Genomic DNA, 24659 nt, shown 5'->3' with positions numbered 1-24659 from the left:
CAACAAAAAATAAAGTTCTTTGGGGTCCTCAGTTTTTAAGAAAGAAAAGCGTCCAAAGGCCAAAATGAGTGCAAACTATCAGAAGCTCTAATAATTATGGTCTGCTAAACTTTGTGAGCTGAAAGTAACATTTATAAAACCATCTTATTAGAAATATTGGCATCAGATTAGATAGCCATATTTAAAAGATAGTTAAGCAGATGTAGAAATAGTGCCCTTCGATTTTCCATCACTTTCTAACAAAATAAAAAATGGTCGCCAGGCAGTGCAGCAAATGCATAGTCATGAATCTGACTTATATGGGAAAGATCGCTGGTAAGTTCCTACTCACTGCAAACAAGCAGAACTCAAATGCCAATAAATGACAATTTGAAAATCAGACATTTTTAAGGTAACATCAACAAATAATATTTAAATAAAATAGCCAATAAATTGGGCTGATCTCCAATGAACAGAAAGAGAGGCAGACTAAAAGTAAAAAAAAAAAAAAAAGTGTATGTTTAAGATCTCATTCTAATTTTCCAAGCTTTTTATCAGTGTCTAAAATTCCAACTTTTATCTTTCTCTAGAAATTTTCAAAATGCTTATGCAAAAAAGCTGTTGACAATTTTAGAAACTAAATACTGTAATCAGCATTTAGAAAAGTGTTTCGAACTGAACAATACAGGTTCAAATCCCAACATTCCTACTCCTTTGGACAAATTATGCATCCAACTTACCTAAGTCAATTATTTTCTAAAGTACAGAAATGTTACTAATATGAGGAGGGCTTCAAAAAGTTCAGGAAAACAGAAATGAAAAGATAATGGATTTTTTCTGTAGGCTTTTGAAACGCCCTTATACCTACAATTCATTGTGGTACTGAGAGGAACACAGTGTACATGTGATACATCTTGAGCAGCGGTTCTCAGCCTTCCTAACGCCGCGACCCTTTCACACAGTTCCTCATGCGGTGGGGACCCCCAACCATCACATTATTTTCGGTGCTACTTCATCACTGTCGTTTTGCTACTGTGATGAATCGGGCAATCTCAGTGACAGGGCCGTTCGACCCCCAAAGGGGTCACAACCCACAGGTTGAGAAGCGCTGATCTGGACTAAGTACTGAAAGCTAGTTGACCTTGTCATATTAATACAGCTTACCTTCAGTTCCTTCTCAAGCCTGTCCACTTCTGCTCCTAAAGTATCAATGATGTTTTCTCCATGTTTAAGCATAAAGACCTCCAGCTCTTCAGGAGTTTTCACTTCTTGAATTTCCTATATAAAAATAGGAAATCTAAAAATTAACATTTAAAACCCCACAGTGGTACATTTAAAGCTGGATATTGTGGCTGCTGTTAAATCAGCTCCTACTTACAGTAACCCTGTGTATAATATGAACACTGTATTAGCAATATCACAGTACTCAAATGATTAATTCCTTTAAAACAGAGATTTACTGTAACAAATTACCACTAAGTTTAATGAAAAATAAGCTTTCAAGCCCCAATTATTTATTTCCCACATAATTCCTTATTCTGTTCAAGAAACACTTGAATACAATGCTATTCAGAGGCAGCATCACAAAATCAGCGAAGAACATAATAGTCAATTAATGATGTCAAAACAAACACTTTTCTATAAGGAAAGTGTTTTAAATTTTTACCTCAGAATATTAACAAACATAGATGGATTAAAACCTAAACGTGAAAAGCAAACTTAAAAACTTTTAGAAGAAAAAAATACTGTTGTGACATTAAGCTAAAAATGATTTCTTAAGCTAGATAATAAACTACAGAGGAAGAGAGTATACATTTGACCATATTAAAGCAAACAAAATATTCTGTAATAAAAACCAAGTGAGAGGATAAATCATCAAGCTGGAAAGGGAACTGGAGCAAGGATTACTGTACAGCATAAAATACCTATAAATCTCTAAGAAAAATACAAAATATTTTTTGTAAAACAAAGGAAAAATGGAAAAGAAATCTCAATGGTCAATGAATTTTAAGGCTTAACTTCACTAACAACTAATATGAATTAAAATACTATCTCACAACTAGTATATTGGCAAAAACTAAAAAACTACTAAACAATGTGAAACAATAGGAACTCTGTTACACTGACAGTGGATGACATCAAATTGGCACAATCTACAGAACAATTTGGGACTACCTGGGGGAATTAAGGAAACATACACTCAAAGATCCACCTAAGATATTTTATATTTGGTCAACTCTCTCTGCCATCGAGTCAATGCCGACCCACAGCCACCCTCTCGGACAGGACAGACCTGCCCCTGTGGGTTTCTGAGACTAGAACTCTTTATGGGAGCAGAAAGCCCTGGTTTTCTCAAACCAATGGCACAGGTGAATAAGGAAACACTTATGAGAATGTCCTCACACGACTGCTTCTCACACTCTGGAAACAGGAAATACCCATCAACTAGAGAGTGGATAAATAAAATACAGCAGTTAGAGTAAATTAATTAAAACTGCATGTCTGAATATGGAGGAATCTTCAAAACACATGGTTAAAGCAATGATAAAAATGCAGCGGGGTGCATGCAATACATACTATGATGCCATTTATATCAACTTTTTTCATTTATATCAATTCTTTTTTTAAATTTTAATAAATCATTTATTGGGGTCTCTTACAGCTCTTATAACAATCCATAAATCCATTGTTATCAAGAACATTTTTACATGTTTTCACCATCATTTTCAAAACATTTTCTTTCTACTTGAGCCCTTAGTATCAGCTCATTTTTTCCCCTACCCCTCTCTCTGCCTCGTGAACCCTTGATAAAGTATTGATTATTATTATTTTCGTATACACCATACGCTGTCTCCCTTCACCCATATTTCTGTTGTTCATCAACCTAGAGTGGGTATGTGGATATATGTCGACCATTGCGATCGGTTCCCCCCTTCTCTCCCCACCTTCCCCCTACCCTCATGGTATCACTACTCCCATTACTGGTCCTGGGGTCTTTATCGATCCTGGATTCCTGTGTCCAGAGCTCCTATCTGTACGAGTGTACATGATTTATAAGGTAGAAGTGGGGTCATGATAGTGGGGGGAGGAAGCATTAAAAAACTAGTGGAATGTTGTATGTCTTGTCAGAGCAATACTGCACCCTGGCTGGCTCGTCCCTTCCTTGTGACCCTTCCCTGAGGGGATGTCCAAATTGTCTGCAGATGGGCTTTGGGTCTCTACTCCAGCCCACCTTGTTCACACTGATATGATTGTTTGCTTTGGAGATGCCTGATACCTGATCCTGTCGATATCGATTCTTAAACATCCAAAATTTCATTTCATGTTATATTGAGGAAAATCTGCTGGAGAGGTATAAAAATCTAGATGGAAAAACTAGGTGCCAGGATGCCTGTTTACCTGAGGAATGGGGAGAGGAGGAGGAGATAGGAAAGGATGCCAAGTCTGGGTGCATCAACTGCTTTTGTAATGACTTACTGCTTTTGTAATGATTTACTGCTTTAAGATTTATTGCTTTGTTAAGCAAATACAGTACTGCAAAATGGTAACATTTGACATTAACTTCTGAGCTGTTCATTATCTTAGCCACTATAAATTCACTCATAAACTATTCATAATAAAAAATCATGGCCTCAGGAATCAAGTCTGAATTCAAACCTGACACATTATTCCTAAAACTGCAATTGATACACATTACCTCAGTATGCAGTGTTTCAATTGACCCGTTTGTAAAACTAGGAATACTAGTTTTTGTAACTTAAGGATTGTTGAGAGTGTATGAGATGGCATCTGTAAGATGTCTGGCACATTAAAAATAACTAAGTAATAGTAAGTTTTCTCTTTTGTACTTTTCCTAACCCCTCCTAGCCCAAATACAAGGGTCTCAGTCAAATTTTTGCAACTCAAATACAGTTGAGAGAAGTGATTTTAAGAACTGTGAAAAAAAAGATTTTTTTTAAAAAAAATGTATTTAAAAATAATGTTTATAACCCTTGGATACAGGGAAATAATAAATATATTAACTTACTTGTAACATTTGGTCAAAATCTTGTTTTTCCAAATATGATCTTGTAACAACCCGTCCATCAAAATCTACTTCAGCCTTAAATCTCACTTTACCTAACCCCAGGTCTGTGGCTTTTACATCATGAATTGCCCTGCAATCAACAACAATACACAGAAATTAAAAAACATACCCACACATAAACACATATTTTAATGGCAAAAAGTCTAGAATTCTTATTTTCATCAGCGATAAAAATAGATAGTGCCGCCTGCTATATTCTAAGGCTCACTGTCTACTGAGTTTTACTGCACAATGACATTGTCATATACCAATGCAAACCTGATAAATATTTCATGAGTTATAAAGTTTGTGCATTAATAAATAATTAACACTACACAGTTTTACTTAAAGGTTATCATTTCATCTCATAAACCCTTTTTCCCAATTTCCATGTAACAATTAACAATTTTCTATTTCCTGTTTCCATGTAACAATTTCTTAAATATCACTTAACAAAAAAAGCATTCGTTGATAACAGTGCTTTACTGAATACTTTTAGAATTTCTCTAACAGTTTTATACAATTCTATAAAGGACTCTGATCGTAAGACTGGGATTATGTGGGATGGACAACAGAAAATTGGGCGAAGGGAGACGTCGGACAGTGTAAAATATGACAAAATAATAATTTATAAATTATCAAAGGCTCATGAGGGAGGGGGGAACGGGGAAGGAGGGGAGGTAAATGAGGAGCCGATGTCAAGGGCTTAAGTGAAGAGCAAATGTTTTGAGACTATTGAGGGCAACAAATGTACAAACGTGCTTGACACAATGGATGGATGTATGGATTGTGGTAAGGGTTGTATAAGCCCCCAATAAAATGATTTAAAAAAGAGAAAGAAACCAAACGTGCCCGTGGTCACCATGGGTGAAGGAGGAAGAACTGTTGTTCAGGGGCGACTGGGCCTATGTGAGCGGTGGTGGCGTCATTTGGAAAAGGACACTGATACTGACTGCACAACACAAAGAGCATGATCAATGGCCCTGAAGTACACATTGTTAAATGGGAGAATGTTTTGGTGTGTGTGTTTTTGCCACAATTAAAAATTATAATTGCATGAATTTAAAAAAAAAGAATTGGGTTTATACAAACTTCATGGAACTGATGTGGAAAACAATGAGTGCAAGTACATGTTAAAAGAAAGCTGCCATCAAATCTGTCTTGGAAGAAGTGCAACCGCAATGTCATTGGACACAGTGATGACAAGACTTTATCTAACGTAACACCCCTTAGACATGTCAGGAGGGATTGGGGAGAAAGACATCATGCTTGTTAGAGTAGAGGGCCCACACAAAATAAGATTGTTAAGGAGACATATTGACACTGTGACTCCGATCAAAGGGCGCAAGCATGTCGATGCTAATGTGGGCCGCACAGGCTCAGGCACTGCTTCGTCCTGCTGTACACTGGGTCCCCAAGAGTAGGAGCTGACTCACAGACACCTAACAGCAACAACAACAGCACGAGGGAAGCACACTCAGGAAGGCTGGAATAAAAAGGAAACTGCTCATGACTTAGGGCATGTAATCGAGAAAGACTCGGCTCTCTCCCTTTTTCAGTCTGCCGGCTCCCTGGCTTGTCCACCCATCCCCACGGTTACACAAGTTAAGAGAAGTTTCCAGATTACCATTTGGCCCATCGACTTGCATTGGACTGAACTTACCCATGTCTACAATTGTGTGAGCCAGTTCTTGAGCTCTTTCTATGTGCTTATAAGCATCACTGGCTTTGCTTCTCTATAGAGAACCCAGACTAGCACAGATGTCATTTACAAGATTGAGTTCTAAGAGATGGCGCATTCTATCTTAGTCACTCATTTTCCAGTTGCCTTTTGGGTTTGCAAACTTGAAGCAAACTGCCATACTGGAAAGATCTGTGTGTCCAAGAATTAAATCCACAAATATCTTCCCGAATGAGTTTGGAGGCTAATCCTTCCCTCAGGAAATGACTCCAGTGCTGGCCAACACCCTGACAGCAGACTGAGCGATCCTGAACAACAGGACACTACATTTTATTCTCATCCTTCATACAGCAAGAGGAAATTAACATCTCGTTTTAAATTTGTGTAGTAACTTTGTGGACTTCTAACATCATTTCCCTAATACTTAAATATATAGATCCTTAATATTAAAATAAAACCGAAAGTTGGCACGGTCAGTCCTGCAGCTTATAGCACTCCTCACAACTTTAATGATCTACACTTTAATGATCTACACTAAAGCAAGATTAAGCAATTTTAAAAAGAAAGTCCCTGACAAAACTTGCTCTGGAATATAGAATCGCTAAAGCAAAGGGCAGAATGATAGAGTCAAAGAGCTGAAGACAAAGTAAAATATTATAATAAATTGGGAAAAGCACTGGAGTTAGGAAGCCAAAAAAAGGAAGAACAATCTCGGTATCTGTCAAGATGAAAGAAATAGGAAAAAAAGGGGGGAAAAATCCAAGCTTCAAGTTGCAATACTGAAAGTTTCTCTAAGCAAACTACTGCATGATGCAAAAGCATCAAAAGGCAATGGAGGGAACACAGAGAGTCATTGCACCAAAAAGAATCAGTCGACATTCAACCATTTCAAGAAGCAGCATCTAATCAAAACCATTAGCAAAGGAATTAGTGAAATATGAGGCTCCAGGAATTGAAGGAAAACCAAATGATCATTTCCAACAAGCTAGCAAAACACTCACTCATCTATGTCAAGATATGTAGAAGACAGCTACCTGGCTAACCCACCAGAAAAGCTCCATACGTGTGCCCTGTCAAAGAAAGGTGACCCAAAAGAACACTGGTGTCATATCATTATTATTATTGTCACATCATGTCATATCATATCATTATTATCACACACAAGCAAAATTTAACTGAAGATAATTTTTAAATTGCTGCAACAGAACATTAACAGGGAGCTGCCAGGAATTCAAGGAATGTTCAGAAGAGAGCTTGGAATGAGGGCTATCATTGTTGATGTCAGGTGGATCCTGGCTTAAAGCAGACAAAAACCAGAAGCAAGTCTCCTTGTGTTTTATTGACTACGCAAAGGCATTCGACTGTGTGGGTCCCAAAACTATGGATAGCCTTGAGAAGAAGAATAATTCTTCTCAGAACACTTCACTGTGCTCAGAGACGGACACGGACAAAGAGCTATAGTACAGAAAACTCCAAATCTTAGCCATGGAAACTTCTTTTATTGGCAACTGGTGAAGTTCAACCGGAAGGGTGCTGAACTGTAAAGGTTGTAATGAAAGGCAACTGGAGATTGATTTGCTAATAAATGTACAGATACTTTAAAATATTTCATTTAAAGATTTCAATTATAACAGAAAAAAATGCATCTTTAATTTGAAAAAAATTTAAATGTACATAATAAATATATAAAAGTGCTTCCAAGTTTGAAAAAAAATTAAGAAAGATAATGGAATTTTTCCACACCATTTTGGAAGCCTCTCTGTATATGCAAATATTTTATGCTATTGTTTGTTGCCACTAATGAGCTCCTGACTCATGCCCTCCCCCAAACTAGCTGATTTTTCAGCAGCTGTAGGGGCAGTGGGCTATTTCATATGGCTTTTCTGGCCAAAGTCTTTAACTCCCACCAAGGAAGATGGGGGAACACACAGATGAGACTCGCCTGTGAGTAACTGCTAACAAGATACACTGTGATTGCCATCCTGCTGCATATAAATTGGTCCTCTGAGAAGCAGCAGACGGGAATCTCATGACCAGCAATGGAGACCCTTGGACAATCACCCTCCTGGATCCAGAAGACCACTGGGGCATCAGAGCAGCATCAACAGCAGAACCAGGAGCTAGAGCATGAAAAAGAGTGGTGGACTACCTAGCCCACAGAGCAAGTAAAGCCTTTGGGCAGGAGTCTGGCTTGTGGAGTGGAGTACCTATGGACACTTATTGGGGGAGCTGGACTTGTTGGCCCACAAAGATCTAGCTGATTGCCTTTGGGTTGAGGCTTACAGTAGAGTGGCATGCCCTTTGCGTGTCGTTAGCAGCCCTGAAAGAACTCTACATATAGAGAATACTATTTGAGACAGAACTCAATAGAAGTTAGATACCACCAGGTCTTCCTTTCTAGTCTGTATTAATTTGGAAGCTCACTGAAACCCCTTCAGTATCGGTAACTACATTTTAAGGATTCACTGGCTGTGCATAACATGCACTAACAGAGACTGAAATCGGGTCTCTTAACATTCTAAGAGATTCTAACACACAGTGACAGCAGAATGAAACATCACAAGGTCCTGGGCCATCCTCACAATTGTTCTTATGTTTGAGCCCACTGTTGCAGCCACCATTGTCAATCCATCTCATTGAGCATCTTCCTCTTTGCCCCTCTACTTTTCCCACTGCCAGTGAGTCGGTTTGGGCTCACTAGCAACTTCACAAATCTTCACAGGAGTAGATCTCGTTATCTTGCCCCAGGAGCAGCTGGTGGGTATTAACTATTAATCTTGCAGCTAGTAGCACAAGGCTTATCCCACAGGGTCACCAGGGCCCCAAATTACCTATTATCTAATTGCTCTTCATTCTTTAAAAATTAAAAATATACAGAACTTTAAGGGAACACTCAAGAAGTTCCCTAAATACATTTACTTCCTTCCTTTTAGAATTGAAATTCTGAAAGAATAACAGATTTTAAAACTTTTGCCCTCACCTAATGCACAATACAAAATGCATTAAAAACAACCCACCAAGCAACAACAACGAGGTTATGAAGGATAATTTGCTGAGGAACAAGTGACTGGGGTCTTAAATGTTCATGAGCAGCCATCTAATGTGACACTCTTGGTTTCTCCCCAGCCAGAAGGAAAAAAAATGGGCAATTTTTTTTAAATACATGGAAACCATTAGTCCAATGGACCAATGGTCCACTTCAACACACGTTTCCAAATCCTGAAAGCAAAAGAAGTAATGGTATGGGCCTACCACTACCAACTGCTCTGAAAAGTATCACATTAGAAGGTTATAGTTAAAGTGGGAGAAGAACATGGAAGAGAAGTGAAAGTCATAAGGGACCAGCTACTGGTCGGCTAGAAACTGATGCGACTCCCAAGATTCTGACCTTCATGTCTGGAACTAAATCCACTTTCATGGTAGAATGATCAATCATTTAACATCGAAAGGACAACTGAACCGTGATAAAGTCCAGAGGGCTAGGAAAGGAGGATGAATTGACAAGGGTGCAGGAGGGGATTGCCAGGGAGGAAATGAATCAGAACGGGTGAGAACTGCTGAGTATGGAAGGAATGAGGTAAGCTATGGTGCACTGAGGAAACTGCCAGGGATGAGTGATTCCAAATGTGTATGACTTGTTGAATGTAAAACTATGATCTGCTTTGTAAACTTTCACTTAATCCACAATAAGAAAATTTTTTAAAAAGTTGCAAGGACTCTCTCAAACTCTTCACCACCATCGAACAGATTCTAACTCATAGTGACTGTCGAGCAGGGTAAAACTGCCGGTGTGATTTCCCAACTGTACCTCTTTACAGGTACAAAAAGCTTTTACCTGCTGTAAAAGCTCCATCTTTCTCCCAAGGAGTGGCTGGTGGTTTAGAACTGCTAGCCTTATGGCTATCAGCCCAAATTCTAACTGCCACACCACCAGTAAAAAAATCTTTGTTGAAAGGATTTAAGAACAAGCATTTCTACTTTTTATTTCTCATTTATGTCTATTTATCATTTTCTTACATATTTTTTTCCAAACCTGTTTTACTGGGAGCTCTTACATATGGCATATCATTCCACAGTTCAATCACATCGGGTAGTGCTGGACAATTCCTATCACAGTCAGTTTCAGAACATCCTCTTCCTCCTGGAACTCTTCCTATCAGCTCCGGTTTACCCCTCGCCATGCCACTCCCTCCCCCACCCCCACCATACCTCCCAGGTATCCTTATTCTAATTGCTGACTCTGTAAGTTCATCAAGAGGGCTACCCACAATGACAAAATACATCCGAGATAAACCCCAATATGAAAACCAGATCCGGCCCAAAGTGCATCAATGAGGGGATCAAGGGACAAGATTTTAACCATTCAAGTCAGATTTCTCATTTTGATCTCCTATAGTCATTTCCCCAGTGTTTGGTAATCAACATTTCTACTTCTGAATATGTTCTTATCAACCGTAATGGTAATGTGCATGACCGGGATAAGGCTGACCTTACGGATGGGTCGTTCTCCAGGAGTTCAGTGAGCTTCTGCACTTGTTCTGCCTGGATGGATCGTCCCAACAGTGCTTCTGTGTTGGTGTAGATAAGGAACGCTGAGACCACACCTAATAACGTGCCCACACCCAGAGAACCTAGGCTGTCGTAGACAGGATTGCCTGGAAAAAAGCATAACTGAAATTAGTACAGTAACACTTCGTATTATCACCATGAACTCTGTGAACAAAGAGAACGAATAATCAGGGACTTGAAATTAATTCTTAATTCCTTTAGCAAATTATTTTTTATTTTTAAGATTTTGTAGATAGTGTTTTTACTCTAATGGAATGCATGCTAAATCATTGCATGCTTATAAATTTTTGCTAGATGATATGATGTAGGACACACACAACCTAACGAATTCTCAAAGGCTAGGCTAGGCATGGAAACCATAATTCACTTGAATGTGACCTGATGCCACACATTACACCTTTTTAAGACTTACCTAAGTCAGAAGGCCAAAGAGACGAACATTTAACATAATCATTCCCCCAGGATGCACCACAGCAATTCCGCTGTGTTTTATTCAGTTATGCAAGCCCCTACACAGATGCCTGTGTACAACAGATTCAGTCCACGGAATGAGGACGCGGAGCCGAGCACCTCCTGGCAGGAAGCTGGCTTGCAAACTAGGGTGCCTTTGGGGCATTTTGCAGCAGAACTATGAGCTTCATAATACTTACAGAGCAGAGGCCAAGGGATCATGTGGCTAGACTGAGGACTAGTGAAGAGGATATCCTGAGTAGAGAACTGAGAGATTCTGATTATTTCTGATCCTGACATGTAACGTGTTGGCTTCTCTAATAAACGCCTTGATTATGAGTATCTGAATTCTGGGTGGCCATTACAATGGATTATCAAACCCAGCAGAGAAGTAAACTGTGGTGGGAGAAAGGGATGTTGTCAGAATACAGTAAAGAAGATTGGAGGGGGTGGAGGCATATCCAACCTCTGCCTCTTAAAAATCAGCCTTGGACTGCTGACTCTCCTGCTTGCCCCTTGAGAAGTCACAGAAGTTAAAAACCACCCTCCTATTCCTGCATTGCCTTTTTTGTATGACTATGGATATTAAACAATCAAGACAACACTGGCTAGATCTTGAAATATTTACATATGTGTGTGTATTTATGAATGTGACACTGTTCTTCAATTTTCATAATTGGTAACGCAGACTATAAGATGATCTAATTGGCCAATGTGGGTCCATTTCAGCTCACTAATATTTATGATATTAATCTTTATAGATTCTTTTTCTTTTTTACTTCAACCTTTCAGGATTCATATTTCATACATTCTATATTCCAATTATTAATGAATGTTTACAAAGGGTTTTTTTGTTCTGAATAGTATCAAATCAGCAAATGAAGAGCCTGAAAGTTTGCCTTCATCCACATCTTTAGGGTCGACTCTGATTTGAGAAGACAGCTCTTCCTTAGCTTTATTTTGAATGTGTTCTGATTTGAAGGGCTCCTTTCCAATCCTATCTCAGACAATGTTCTTCTGCTATTCATAAGGTTTTCACATAAGGTCATTGTTTAGAAGAATTTGCCAGGTCCTTCTTCCTAGTCTTTCTTAATCCAGGAACTCCCACTGCCCCTGTCCACCACGGATGCTGCTGCTAGTATTTGAAACGCCGGGGCACATCACAGCAACCATTATGCCACTACAGTCTGACAACCTGAGAGATAATGGTGGATTTTCAGATTAGACACACAAACACCACAGAGGCGATCTGACGGTCCGGGGGTAGATACTGACTCCCAGCACGGGCAGTTCTGTACTCTAACACTACACCAGAGTTCTCTTGGCTTTAATACTTATGACAGAATACCACCAGGACTTTCTTCTGTGGTGTCATAAATGTGTTCAAATCTTCAACCTTGCGGGGAACAGCTAGTACAAATATTAAGAACTTTTAAAGGCACCATGTATTCACCAAGAGTATTATAAAATATCTATTTCTTCTAACATATATCAGTAGCATTTTTCCTATCCCAGGGTGACAAAATACTCACAGAGGTAAAAAATTTGAAACAAAGAACCATCTTTCTGCATTATTCCTACCAGAAGTTCTATAAGAAACTTAAGTGCTATAGAAAATGATATGAGTGATCCTTTATTCTTATACAATTGAGGACAGTAAATGGCTAATATTAATCTAAATGCAAAGGAGAGACGTTAAGTCGCTAGATACAATGTGTGCCTCAGAGCAGTGGTTCTCCAATGAAGAGTCCCTGGATCAGTATCAGCTGAGGATCGGTGAAAATGCAAATCCTTAAGCCTCACCTTAGACCGGGGTGGACAAACTGCAACTCTCAGGCCTTATGCGTCTCTTTCAGTACATACATGTGGCTCTGAGGTAAGACTGAAACATTTAAGGGCATTATTCAGAAAATGGTGATGTCATTCGTTTGTAAAAATGTATTTACGGCTTTTGAATAATTTTGAAATTGTTGTGAGGGACAAGATTGGCTCTTCCATCTCAAAAGGTGTCCAACCCTTGCCCTGGGCAATCTGCATCAGAAATTCTGGAGTGGGATCTCACAGCTGTTGTGCCCCTGGCCTCCAGGTGACACAGTTTCAATCGTTTGTCTTGTTAGGACTTAATTCTGTCCCAGAAGGAAAGGAGAAGGATTGGTTTATTATCTATGAATAGATAGGTAATACGCAGAGAACAGGTACCAGCAAATATGACATTTTAGCAGTCTTTTCAAGCCAAAGATGAGATTTCATCACTATTAACTCTTGAGGTGAAATAAAATATATCTAAAAATCTCTAATTGTATCCTACATTTTTATTAACTTAGTCAAAATTGTAAAAAGTAAATTGATGTATCTGTACTAAAATGTTAAAAAATGATCCTCTTTTACAACCTAATTTACTAGATTTGCATATGTAAAGTTCAAAATACAAAACCCCAAATTTACAGGGTTTAAAAATTTTTTTAATAATTCATATGTACAAATAGCGATTCTACAGAGTCATAGAAAATATCAGCTGGGGGAAAAAAAAACCTCCATTATAAAATATTTTATTAATTAACACAATATCAGGCAATTTTTCATTCTTGTGAAACTTTTATAACATACAAAATTTTTACAAGTTTGATTTAACTAATATATTATGTAAAAATATCATCTCCAAAAAGTTGGCATGCATGGAAATATTTCAGATCACAGTGAACACTGGACTAACTTAGTTTATTCTTAATATGTGCATTCAAAATGAGAAAGAGCTATTCATATTTCAGACTATTTTAAGAAACAATGCAAAACTGTATACTCATCACCTCAAATTATTTTAGACATACAAGGACAAGTGGGTAAGGGTGGAAAAGAATTCCATTCCAAGAGAATTCCCAACTCAGAAACAAATCTTTCTATAGTACATTGTATTTTTGTCCTAGAAAATTCTCCTAGCAGATTTCAATAAATATTTGCAATTAAAACACAAATTTTATAAACAGTACAAATTATTACCAGCTGAAATGTTAATGCCTAAAAATATTTTGTTATTGTTCTCATTTATCTGTATTGTTTTGTTCTTCAAAACAATGATGCAGATACCAAACCAAATCTGGAGCCTATTAAAAAGGCTAAGGAAAGTGGGAGCTAAGAGCTGTTAGTAGTGTCACTGACAGTAGAAAAGGGACTAAGTGCCACAGTATCTATTTATCTCCATAACTTTTTATTTTATGAAAGCTGTTCCTCAAATATTAAGGTCAACAAACCTGTGGGGTAACTAGGGTAAATATAATCCAAACTTTTATAGGTGAAGAACTAAAGCCCCAAGTGGTTGCATACCCTAAGTCACAGCTAGAAACAATTAGATCATTATTTAAATACTCTAGTAACCTTCTCTAATTCTAATTTTTAAAGTTATACAAATAATTAAATAGTAATTGACCAATTGTCTTAAACAAACAAAATATGGAATTGCCATTTAGTAATCTATTAGTATAAAATAATTCTGTGCTATAAAAGCAAATCCCTACCAATTAGAGGTACAGTAAGTAGCAGACAGAAATCACCAGTAATGTAAGAAATTATTTACCTGTTATAGAAGTAAGACCCATGCAAGTGGCTGCTATTGTCACTCCCAAGACTGCTGCAGTATCTTCCAATAATATAACATTTGTACTGGGGTCCCGACTTTCCATTACTTAATAGTGGGAACAAAAGGAAGGAGCAAGAAAAAAACACTTGAAATCTTCACTGGACACTATTGGGTGACATTTTATTAAGTATATATTTTAAAGAAAAATATAAATTAAAAAATACATGAAAGTATGATATAAAATTCTACTTTCAATATTAAAATTTTGGCTTAACTGTCAATACTTAAAAATCACTTTCTTAAGTTATATAAGCAACGGGGACATTTAAATCAAATCCAAATATAAAGGTAGTTATGCTCACATTATACAGCTATTTTTTAAAAAAGAAGTGGTGCATACATAAAACACTTAAAGATGACATTTCAGTATACTTTGTACATATCTGTAAAGAACAAACAAGTAGCATGGGGCAATTTTAAGCAAAAAAGGAGATGAAATAATATACCCGGCTTTGAAAATACATACCATACTTATAAAATGACATTCCCTTGGCTTGAGCACTCCGACGAAGTTCATTTACAGCAACAAGAAGCGTTGCTGAAAGAAAAGCATTCCTATCAGCAGGGTCGAGACTTCATGCTCCAGACTTTAAAGAGAGCATCTCAAAAGATAAATAATCACAGCATTTTAATGCCAGGATAGCCAATAAAGATATCTGTTATTAACTAAACACTCTCAAGATGCCAAATAATCATTACATGACCTCTTATTTCTCAACCATAATAATTTTAGTCTAGTTACAACTACAGTTATAACTTATTGAACAGCTACTGTGTGGCAGGTATCCTACTGAGCACATTCTCCTTTGATCCACCCAACATTTTAATACAAGTTGTGTTATTATCATTTTATAGGCTTTCAAACACAAAAGCATACTATACATAAAAGATGATAATGTTTAAAAAATGATAATGCTTCAGGACTAAATATACTAGGGGGATTTAAAAAGTATGTGAAAAATAGAATGAAAAGATAATGGAATTTTTCCATGAACTTTTGAAGCCCCCTGGTACTGTAAGTATATACATGAATTGTTCTTGGTAGGTGACTTGTAGCAATCCTATGTACAAAAGAATGAAATACTGCATGGCCCAGCACCACCTTCCTAACTGCTCCTACGTTTGAGCTCCTTGCTGCAGCCGCTGTGTCAAGCCACCCTGAGGGCCTTCCTCCCTTTCGCTGCTCCTCTACCTTACAAAGCATGACATCCTTTTCCAGGGAACGGCCTTCCCTGATAACATGTCCAAAGAAGGGGAGACAAAATATTGACATCCTTGTCTCTAAAAGGACTCAGGCCTCAGTTTTGCCAAGACAGATGAGATTGTCCATAGTACTTTCAATATTCTTCACCAGCACCATGGTTCATATGCGCCAATTCTTGATTATTCAACATCCAACTTTGAAAAAAAAAAAAAAAGTCCCTCGGGGTATCCCCCCCAAAAACGATTCCTCCCACCCGGAAAAGCTATATATTAAATTTTTTTTTTACAAAACAACTTATCACCTTCAAAGCACTCTCTATTACACTGAATACATTTGTTAAATCTGCGATTCCATTCTTGGGAACATTTTTAAATTCATCTGTTTGAATGGCTGAGAGCACCTCCCTCATTTTCTTCACCTCTTCTACGTTATCAAATCACTGTCCTTTCATTTCCCTTTTCATTCACAGAAACAAAAAGAAGTCACATGGAGCGAAGTCAGGTAAGGTGCATGGGCCACGAAAGGCATCCTTGTTTTTTGCCAAAAACTGGTGCACTGAGATGGCTGCATGAGCAGGTACATTGTCATGGTGTCCAAACCAGTCACCCATCTGCCACAAGTCAGGCCTATTTTATTCCACACTCTTATGCAATCATTTCAGAACCTCTAAATAGGAAACCTAATGAATGGTGTGACCTGGTGGAACAAACTCCAAATGTACGAGTTGACATTTTCACCCATTCAGGATGTTGATGGACATCCAGAAAGAGGTGTCATCAATTGGCACTTCACTTTTTTTGAAATGAGAAAACCACTCGTATACTTGACTTTTCCCCATAGTGCTGTCCTGGTAAACTGTTCAACAGCACAACGGTTTCTGTGGCATTTTTCCTGAGCAGGAAACAAAATTTGACAGCAGCACACTGCTCTCTTAAATCAGCCATCACAAAAATAGGAGGTTCAAGTGAAAACTGCTTTCATGAAAAAATTCACTGTAACCAGAAAGAACCTTCCCAGGTGATGCCACTGGCTGTACTATCTCAGACCGAGTTGCTCGATGCTCGCCTAGTGGTAAAAATACATACTATGAAAGCTCGTTCCACCCAGTGCAATTCCGGTGGGGGTTTTTTTTGGAGGGGAAGGGGGGGAGGGACTACTTCCTTGTATAATTCACAGGCATTAGACAGGCTCTCTACCCTCGTTGCTTGGGAGACCAGATTAGAAGATTATATGACCTGAGAGCAGAAGTCTGCCTCTGTCTTGGTGTTTATCCTCATAGTTGTGGACTCATAGAGTCTTTGTCCTTTTGTATTTACGAACTCCACTCAGCATAATGTTTATGCTTACGGTCTATCCATGTCATACAGTGTTTCATGGTTTCATCATTGTTTTTCCGGGATGCATAGTATTCCACTGGGTATATGTATCAAAGTTTCTGTATCCATTCCTGCACAGATGAACTAGTAGGCTCTTCCCAGCTTCTTTTCATGTTTCCTGCATCATTCATTTTGCCCCGAGAGCCTTAATACTGCAACTTGAGACCTACATTTTTCCTGGAGTTCTTTCAGTTTAAGATATGCTGAGCATGTTCTTCCTTTTTGGTTTTCTAACCCTTGAGTCTTTTCGTATTTCACTATAATATTTGACTTTGTCTTCTCAAGTTGCCCTTTGAAATATTTTCTTCCATATGCCTCAGCTACTCTATTCTTAAGAACAAGTTTCAGAGTCTCTTCTGACATGCACTTTGATCTTTTCTTTCTTTCCAGTCTTTTTAATGACCCCTGGCTTTCTTTCATTTATGTTGCTTTAGCTCTTATCCCACAGCTCATGTCTTCTGCCATTAGTGTTCAATATGTCAAATCTGTTGATATGTTCTTGAAATTTCAGTGAAATATATTTTGGTCCTTGTGGACTTTTTACTTTTGTTCAACTCATTCTCAATTTACATATGAGCAATTGATGATCTATTACACAGTAGACCCCTGGCCTGGTTTTAGCTACTGATACTGAGCTTCTCCATTGTCTCTTCCCACAGATGTAGTCAATTTGATTTCTGAGAAGTCCACCAGAAGTCCAAGTGTACAGGGTCTTTTGTGTTGTTGGAAAAAATATCCTTGCTATGAATAAGTTCTTGGTTTTGCAAAATTCCATCATGCAATCTACAGCTTACTCTATTACCAAGACCATATTTTCCAACTACCATTCCTTCATCTGTTTCCAACGTTTGCTCTCCAGTCATCAATGATTATCCATGCATTTTGATTTCATGTTTGATCAATTTCTGAAGATGTTGTTAGAATTCAATTTTTTCATCACTGGCTTTGGTGGTGGATGCATAAATTTGAGTAACTGTACTAACAGTATTTCCTTATATGTATATAGACATTATCCTATCACAGAGAGCAATGTACTTCAAGATAGATCTTGAAATGTCCTTTTTGATGATGAATGGCCATTCTTCTTGAATCTATCATTCCCAGCAGAGTAAACCATGATTTCTGATTCAAAATGGGTTGAATACCAATCTTCAGGTTTCCATTTCATTTTTCATAACTTCTAATTTTCCTATATTCATACTTTGTATATCCCAAGTTCCAATTATTAATTGATGTTTGCAGCTTTTTCTTCTCATTTTGAGTCACGCCCCATCAGCAAAGGTTTTAGTCCTTCCTATAGGCTTGACTCCATCCATGTCATCATGGTCAACTCTACTTTCTCAGCAGCTCCCTTTCTGTCACATTTCGGGTACCTTCCAACCCGAGGGGATCATCTTCTGGCACTCTCTCTGACAGTGTTCTGCTTCTACGCATGTGGTTTTCAGTATCAGACAATGTTTTAACACTATCCAAAATGTTTTCAGTGGCTAATTTCTCCAAAGTGGGCAGCTGATTCCTTCTTCAAATTTTGTTCTGGAAATCCTGCTGAATCCTGTTCACATCGGCTGACCCTGCCAGCATTTCAAATACCAGTGACTTCCAGCATCACAGCAATATACAAGTCACTAGAGTATAGCAAACTGACAGACAAGTGGTGGATAAATGAATTGTGGAGTTTCAGCTATGATTTTAGCACTTCCTCTGACAATTCTGGTATAGCTGAAACTTTCTAAACCTTTGAAATATTTTTATTGCAAAAAGAGATGGATTTTTCTAATGAATGACACTAATACCCAATTAAAAAAAACAAAACCGAAAAACCTCAGCATGGTTAGATGTTTACATATTTCAAATTTTGTTAGCATTATGGCAGGCTTTTCAAGAATAAAACATAGCTTTCTTCACCATATTTGCTTATGCACCTATTTGTCTTCAGCAATCGTATCATGGAGGTAAGCACACAATGATATGCTTTTTTGTTCTTTGATACCTGATAACTGATCCCTTTGTCAGCTCATGATCACACAGGCCGGTGTGCTTTGGTGTTTCTGAGCTAGATGGTCACTTGTTTATCTTCAAGCCTTTAAGACCCCAGACACTATATCTTTTGATAGCCGGGCACCATCAGCTTTCTTCTCCACATTTGATTATTCACCTGCTTTGTCTTCAGCGGTTGTGTTGGGAAGGTGAGCATCATAGAATGCCAATTTAATAGAAGAAAGTATTCTTGCACTGAGGGAGTACTTGAGTGGAGGCCCAATGTCCTTCTGCTACCTTAATACTAACCCTATAAATATATGTACTTCACAAAGCCCATTTGTAGGCCACTGGAGATCCCCTTGCAGAGAGGTCTCCGGGAGGAGACGAGCCAGACAGGGTGCGATGTAGCAATGATGAAAAATACAACTTTCCTCTAGTTCCTAAATGCTTCCTCCGCCCTCCACTATCATGATCCGAATTCTACCTTGCAAGTCTGGCTAGACCACAGGATGTACACTGGTATAGACAGGAACTGGAAACATAGGGAATCCAGGGTGGATGAACCCTTCAGAACCAGTGGTGTGAGTGGTGATACTGGGAGGGTAAGAGGGAGAGTGGGGTGGAAAGGGGGAACCGATTACAAGGATCTACATGTGACCTCTTCCCTGGGGGACAGACAACAGAAAAGTGGGTGAAGGGAGACGTCGGACAGGGAAAAATATGACAAAATAATAATTTATAAATTATCAAGGGCTCATGAGGGAGGGGGGAACGGGGAGAGAGGGGTAAAAAAGAAGACCTGATGCCAGGGGCTTAAGTGGAGAGCAAATGTTTTGAGAATGATGAGGGCAATGAATGTACAACTATGCTTTACACAACTGATGTATGTATGGGTTGTGATAAGAGTTGTATGAGCCCCTAATAAAACTATTAAAAAATAAATAAAATTAAAAATATATATAAATTTCATTATCAGAAAAAAAGAAGAAGAAAACATAGCTTTGCTCTTGCTCTCATTCATTAAAAGAACTAGGGTGCATTAGACACAGCAGGCCAACGTTAAATTGTTATTCCTCCTACTTTCTTTAATCAATAGAACTTGCACAATATCAAAATGAACTGATGAAAATGTAGAACTGTATTAAAAATAAGTATTTTGTGACTGTACATACCTCCTTCTGAGATCAATGATCCTGCTAAAATACAATAAGCCTACAAAATAAATATAAAAATAGAGCATAAATGAAGTATTCCACTTAAAAAACACATTTGTTTATGTATAAACTTTATAAGTGAAATGAAAGAAATATCAAAATCCCAACAAGATGATAAGGCTCTTGACAGAAACAGCTCAAATTATAATAATGAGATAGCTGTTATAGTAGATTGAAGTGTTCTCCAAAAATTCAGGTCCACCCAGAACCTCAGAATGTGAGTTTACTTGAAAATAGGATCTGTACAGAAAGAGTTATTTAAGTTATGACCATATTGGATCAGGGTAGAGTGTAAAATTAATATAACTGGTATCCTTGAACGGGCACACTGAAACACAGAGGAGACAGGGGAATGTAGCCAAGTGAAGGTGGAGGCAGGGATAAGTACTACAGCTACAGGCAAGGAATGCTACGAACACCCAAAAGGCAAGAAGAGATAAGTAAGGATTCTTCCCTAAGGGCTTCAGAGGGAGCACGCCCAACACCCTCTAACCTAATTTTGGATATCCAGCCTTTAAAACTATAAGAAAATATATTGCTGCTGTTTTGAAGCCACAAAGTTTCTGGTGTTTCTTAAGGCAGCTGCCTCACCCCACCCCCTGGCCCAAAATACAGATTTTGTTACCAAACCAGGATGCCATTGAAACACCACCCCTCCACCCCCCTTTTGAAATAGGAATACCTATCCCTATGCCTGACTCACCACTGTATTTTAGAAGTAGATCACTTGTATTCAGTTTCAAGAAGAGTCAGCAGAAAGAAAAGTGTTTTGCCCCAGAGAAGAGATCCTACCCACCCACACACCATTTAGATCAAATTCTCTGGACTGAAAGTGATGGAATAGGTAAAGCCTTTGGGGAATGTTGGGACAGATGAATAAGTATATTATGGAACTTGAGAACCCTGTCTAACACAGAAGGGTATGAACTTTGGGTGGCCAGAAGGCAGAATGTGGTGGGTTATAAAATATCCTTCCAACCGTCATCTGTACTTGAAGTCTAAGAAGGTGCCTATATTTGGGAAGAGAAATTTGCAGATATAACTGACGTCACATTGGATTCGGATGGGCCCAAAATCTGATTCCTGGCAATCGTTTAAGAAGACGCAAAGCTTCATTGGATGTACAGAGTAGACTTAGAGATCATACCCACTCATGTTCTAAAATATAAAACAACAAATACATAACCCTAAATCTCCAATTAAAAAAATATTATGTTAGGCCACTCATTAACACTAAATATCACAAAGGCATTTTACTATACTTAAGCCACTGATTACTTCATATTATAGTCATATGTCACTTAATGTTACACTCTAAGAAATAAGACTTTATGTGATCTGACCATTACTTGAACACTGTATTATATACAGGCAATCTCCAGAATGTAAACAAGTTCCATTTCTATGCCTCTCTTTAAGTTGAAACAGTTAGGCAGTTTATATCTAGCATCAGCTAGTCAGGGGTTTGTTTTAGCACAGTTTATCTTTCCATGCATAATTAAAGTAACACTATACACTAAAACATCTTTAAAATAGTAATCCAATAATAATATTCTGATGTGTATGGCAAAGTGGAACCTATTATTATGAACCTATTACTGTATGTACCTCAAATTTTTAATACAATAGTCTTTACAGTGGTTGAGTCCACAGATGCATATGTGGTCAGATATTGTCCTAACAGATGTTATTCAGTGCATGACCATACTTCAAAGCTAAGATTTAAAAAAAAAAAGATTACCCATAAAAGAGATTCCATAGGTTGAGGATTAAGCAATCCCATGATTCCATGGTACCAAGATAATCCTGCACCCATCATGAAAATACCAACACCGCTAATTAGTGAAGCAATATATCGCATATTCATAAAGCCATACCTAAAAATAAAAGAATAATACAGTTTTAAGAAACAGAATCGGATTCTTTTCAAAAGTTATTCCTAATAGGTCAATAAAACACATAAAATAATCTTCAAATATCTAGATACCATAGTTTTACTTCTGATTAAAATAACATCTGTGTCAAATATAATAAAAAATATAGAATAAAACAAAATTCATAGTGGATAAAGTAGCAAGAGCTTCAAAGTTACAAAGTAATAATTCAGGTATTTTCTCACCCCTTTACAGTTTTGTTTTTTTAATCATTTTATTAGGGGCTCATACAACTCTTTTCACAATCCATACACACATCAATTGTGCCCAGCACATTCGTACATATGTTGCCATCATCATTCTCAAAACATCTGCTTTCTACTTGAGCCCTTGGTGTCAGCTCCTCATTTTTACCCCCCTCCATCCCCCATCTACAGTCTATTTTGATCCAGTAGTACTACTTTATTATTATGTACAACAGATGCTGATGAAGTTTGACCTGGTGTTTTAAATGCATTTGGATGTTTAATGAACAGAGTAGCATGCAAATTTGCATGTAATGCAGATTCAGTTTTGTGGTTTTGGTGTTTTTGTCTTTATGTACAATCTATCTATATTACCTCTAATCTGATGCAAGATTATTTCCTGCTTTTTCTGAATAGTTTAGCTTACAGCAACTATCCATTATTACTAAGACTAAGAGCTTTGGTTTTCTCATTTGTTTTTCAATGGCTGTGTTTGGGTTGTTCCCCCCCACCCCACCCCAATTTCACTGTAAAAACTTAGCAATTTTTCATCATCTTTGGCCAATATGAACATTTCTTGTACTATTGCAAACATCAATAAAATAATAACTATTAGAGCAATTTAAAAGTCCTACATTTCATAGAAGGCAAAGAATCACTCAATAATATACTTCTTAAAATTTTCTTTAAAACTTCCTTCACAAACCTCTACAGCACCTTCTGGTAGAAGCATATTTACACAAATCCTTAAAGTGTTATTTTAAATTCTTTTTGAAAGATAAAATTTGTCACAGAGAAGTGTAACTTTATATATTGGTGATGTGCTAGGTATTTCATTAAGAAATATTTGCTTTTAAAGAAAATTAAAATTTTAGTTCTTTGATCACACTGGCATCATTCCAAGCATTTCAACAGCCACTAATATGATTAAAATATAGGATAGCACAAACACAGAATACTCGCAGCATCACAGAAAATTCTAGAAAGCACCAATTATAGGCTGTTGAAAAATACCTTGAGAACAAATCTTCATAAGCTAAAATTTAAAATTCTTATTTAAGTCTTTGGCATGTGAATTTGTTCAATAAAAATATTTTTATATAGAAAAAATTATAACAGATGATTCATAATTATTTAATAATTACAGAGCTGTTCTCTAATAATAGCGTTTTGTAGTTACAAGACATTCAGAATGCTATTTATAAAAAAACATGAAAACTTTTTATTCAAATAATAATAGGCATCTATAAAGCATAGAGATAGGCTCTTTTATAGATAATACCTTAAAAAAACAAAGAATGATCAAATGTATTATATGAAAATACCAAATCAAATTCTATTACTAAAGTTTTTCAAAACTGATCATGTTGAAATTCAAAATTGTGGCTGGTTATGCTTGGAGAAGCAACAGAGAAATCTTTGTCTTTAAATGATACAACTCAAAGCAATATATTCTAAAACGTATATGCATTTGAAATAGATAATTTTGAAATATTAACAGAATGCTATTTCCAAATCACAAAAGAAGGGTTAAAATAAATACAGATTTCTACATTTTCCCCAATACTTTTGGGTGGCCTAATCATCTAAATTTAAAGTATGCCTCCTTTACACTTAAAAACAGAACTTGAAGATAAAAATGCATAGCTTATTATTAATTATCAATTGTGAAAAGGGCAAAATCTCCACGCTGTTGTAAGCATAAAAATAAGTTAAATTCCATTTTCATATTATACCTTGAATCTACTTTGGCACAGTGGTTAAGTCCTGCATTTTAGATACTACAGAAGTAATGACCAAATCTTTAACACAAACTGCAGGTATGTAAACTACAGGAAATTTCTGAAAGTCAGCTGCTTTTAGTTCAATGACTTGCGGCCAAAACAAATAAAAACAAATAAAGGCAATATTCTTACGGATGAGTAGGATCTGGTGTTTGAACAGACTTACTGATGCCCAATGCTAGTAAACCCTGTGGAGAGGAAAGGTTAGCATTAACAAGAGGAGGACTATAATATGGCAAAGCCCATCTGTAGGGTGCAGTGTGACAATGCCATAGAAACTTCTGACAGACATATGCAATGGCCTCCCAACTACTTATCAGAAATAATGATGAACCCCTGAAGCAACCGCCCACCACCCTCGAGCCTATTCCCACAGGCATGTAGAACTGTGCCTTAACAGGGTTTTTGAGACTGCAAAATCTTTACAGGAGCAGACAACATCCTCATCTTTCAGAGCAGCTGACAGATTCAAACTGTGAACCTTGCCATTAACTGACCAATGTTCACCCTACTACGCCACCTGGAAGTAACCTAAGTATCCATTCATTGAAGAATGGCAAACGGAATACCGTATACATTCATGTATAAGCCGAGTTTTTTCAG

General features: G+C 37.4%; 1 protein-coding gene across 1 annotated transcript in view; it reads right to left on the bottom strand.

Annotated features, from left to right (window-relative positions):
• Nucleotides 1-24659, bottom strand: part of SLC30A9 (solute carrier family 30 member 9) — a gene marked incomplete at its 5' end in the record, with an annotated part of 87319 nt that overhangs the window by 5055 nt on the left and 57605 nt on the right. Inside the window, 8 exons of the mRNA XM_030888551.2 lie at nt 1144-1257; nt 4007-4136; nt 10216-10381; nt 14317-14424; nt 14846-14917; nt 20112-20151; nt 21895-22030; nt 24189-24244. Coding sequence (XP_030744411.1) covers nt 1144-1257; nt 4007-4136; nt 10216-10381; nt 14317-14424; nt 14846-14917; nt 20112-20151; nt 21895-22030; nt 24189-24244 — 822 coding nt within the window. The remainder of the gene's footprint in view (nt 1-1143; nt 1258-4006; nt 4137-10215; nt 10382-14316; nt 14425-14845; nt 14918-20111; nt 20152-21894; nt 22031-24188; nt 24245-24659) is intronic.

Source organism: Echinops telfairi, unplaced genomic scaffold, assembly GCF_000313985.2.
Source record: "Echinops telfairi isolate 266 unplaced genomic scaffold, ASM31398v2 ScPeMD7_7468;HRSCAF=8506_0, whole genome shotgun sequence".
Classification (NCBI taxonomy): Eukaryota; Metazoa; Chordata; class Mammalia; order Afrosoricida; family Tenrecidae; genus Echinops; species Echinops telfairi.
The sequence above is the reverse complement of the archived record's forward strand: the minus strand, read 5'-3'. Positions and strand labels throughout refer to the sequence as shown.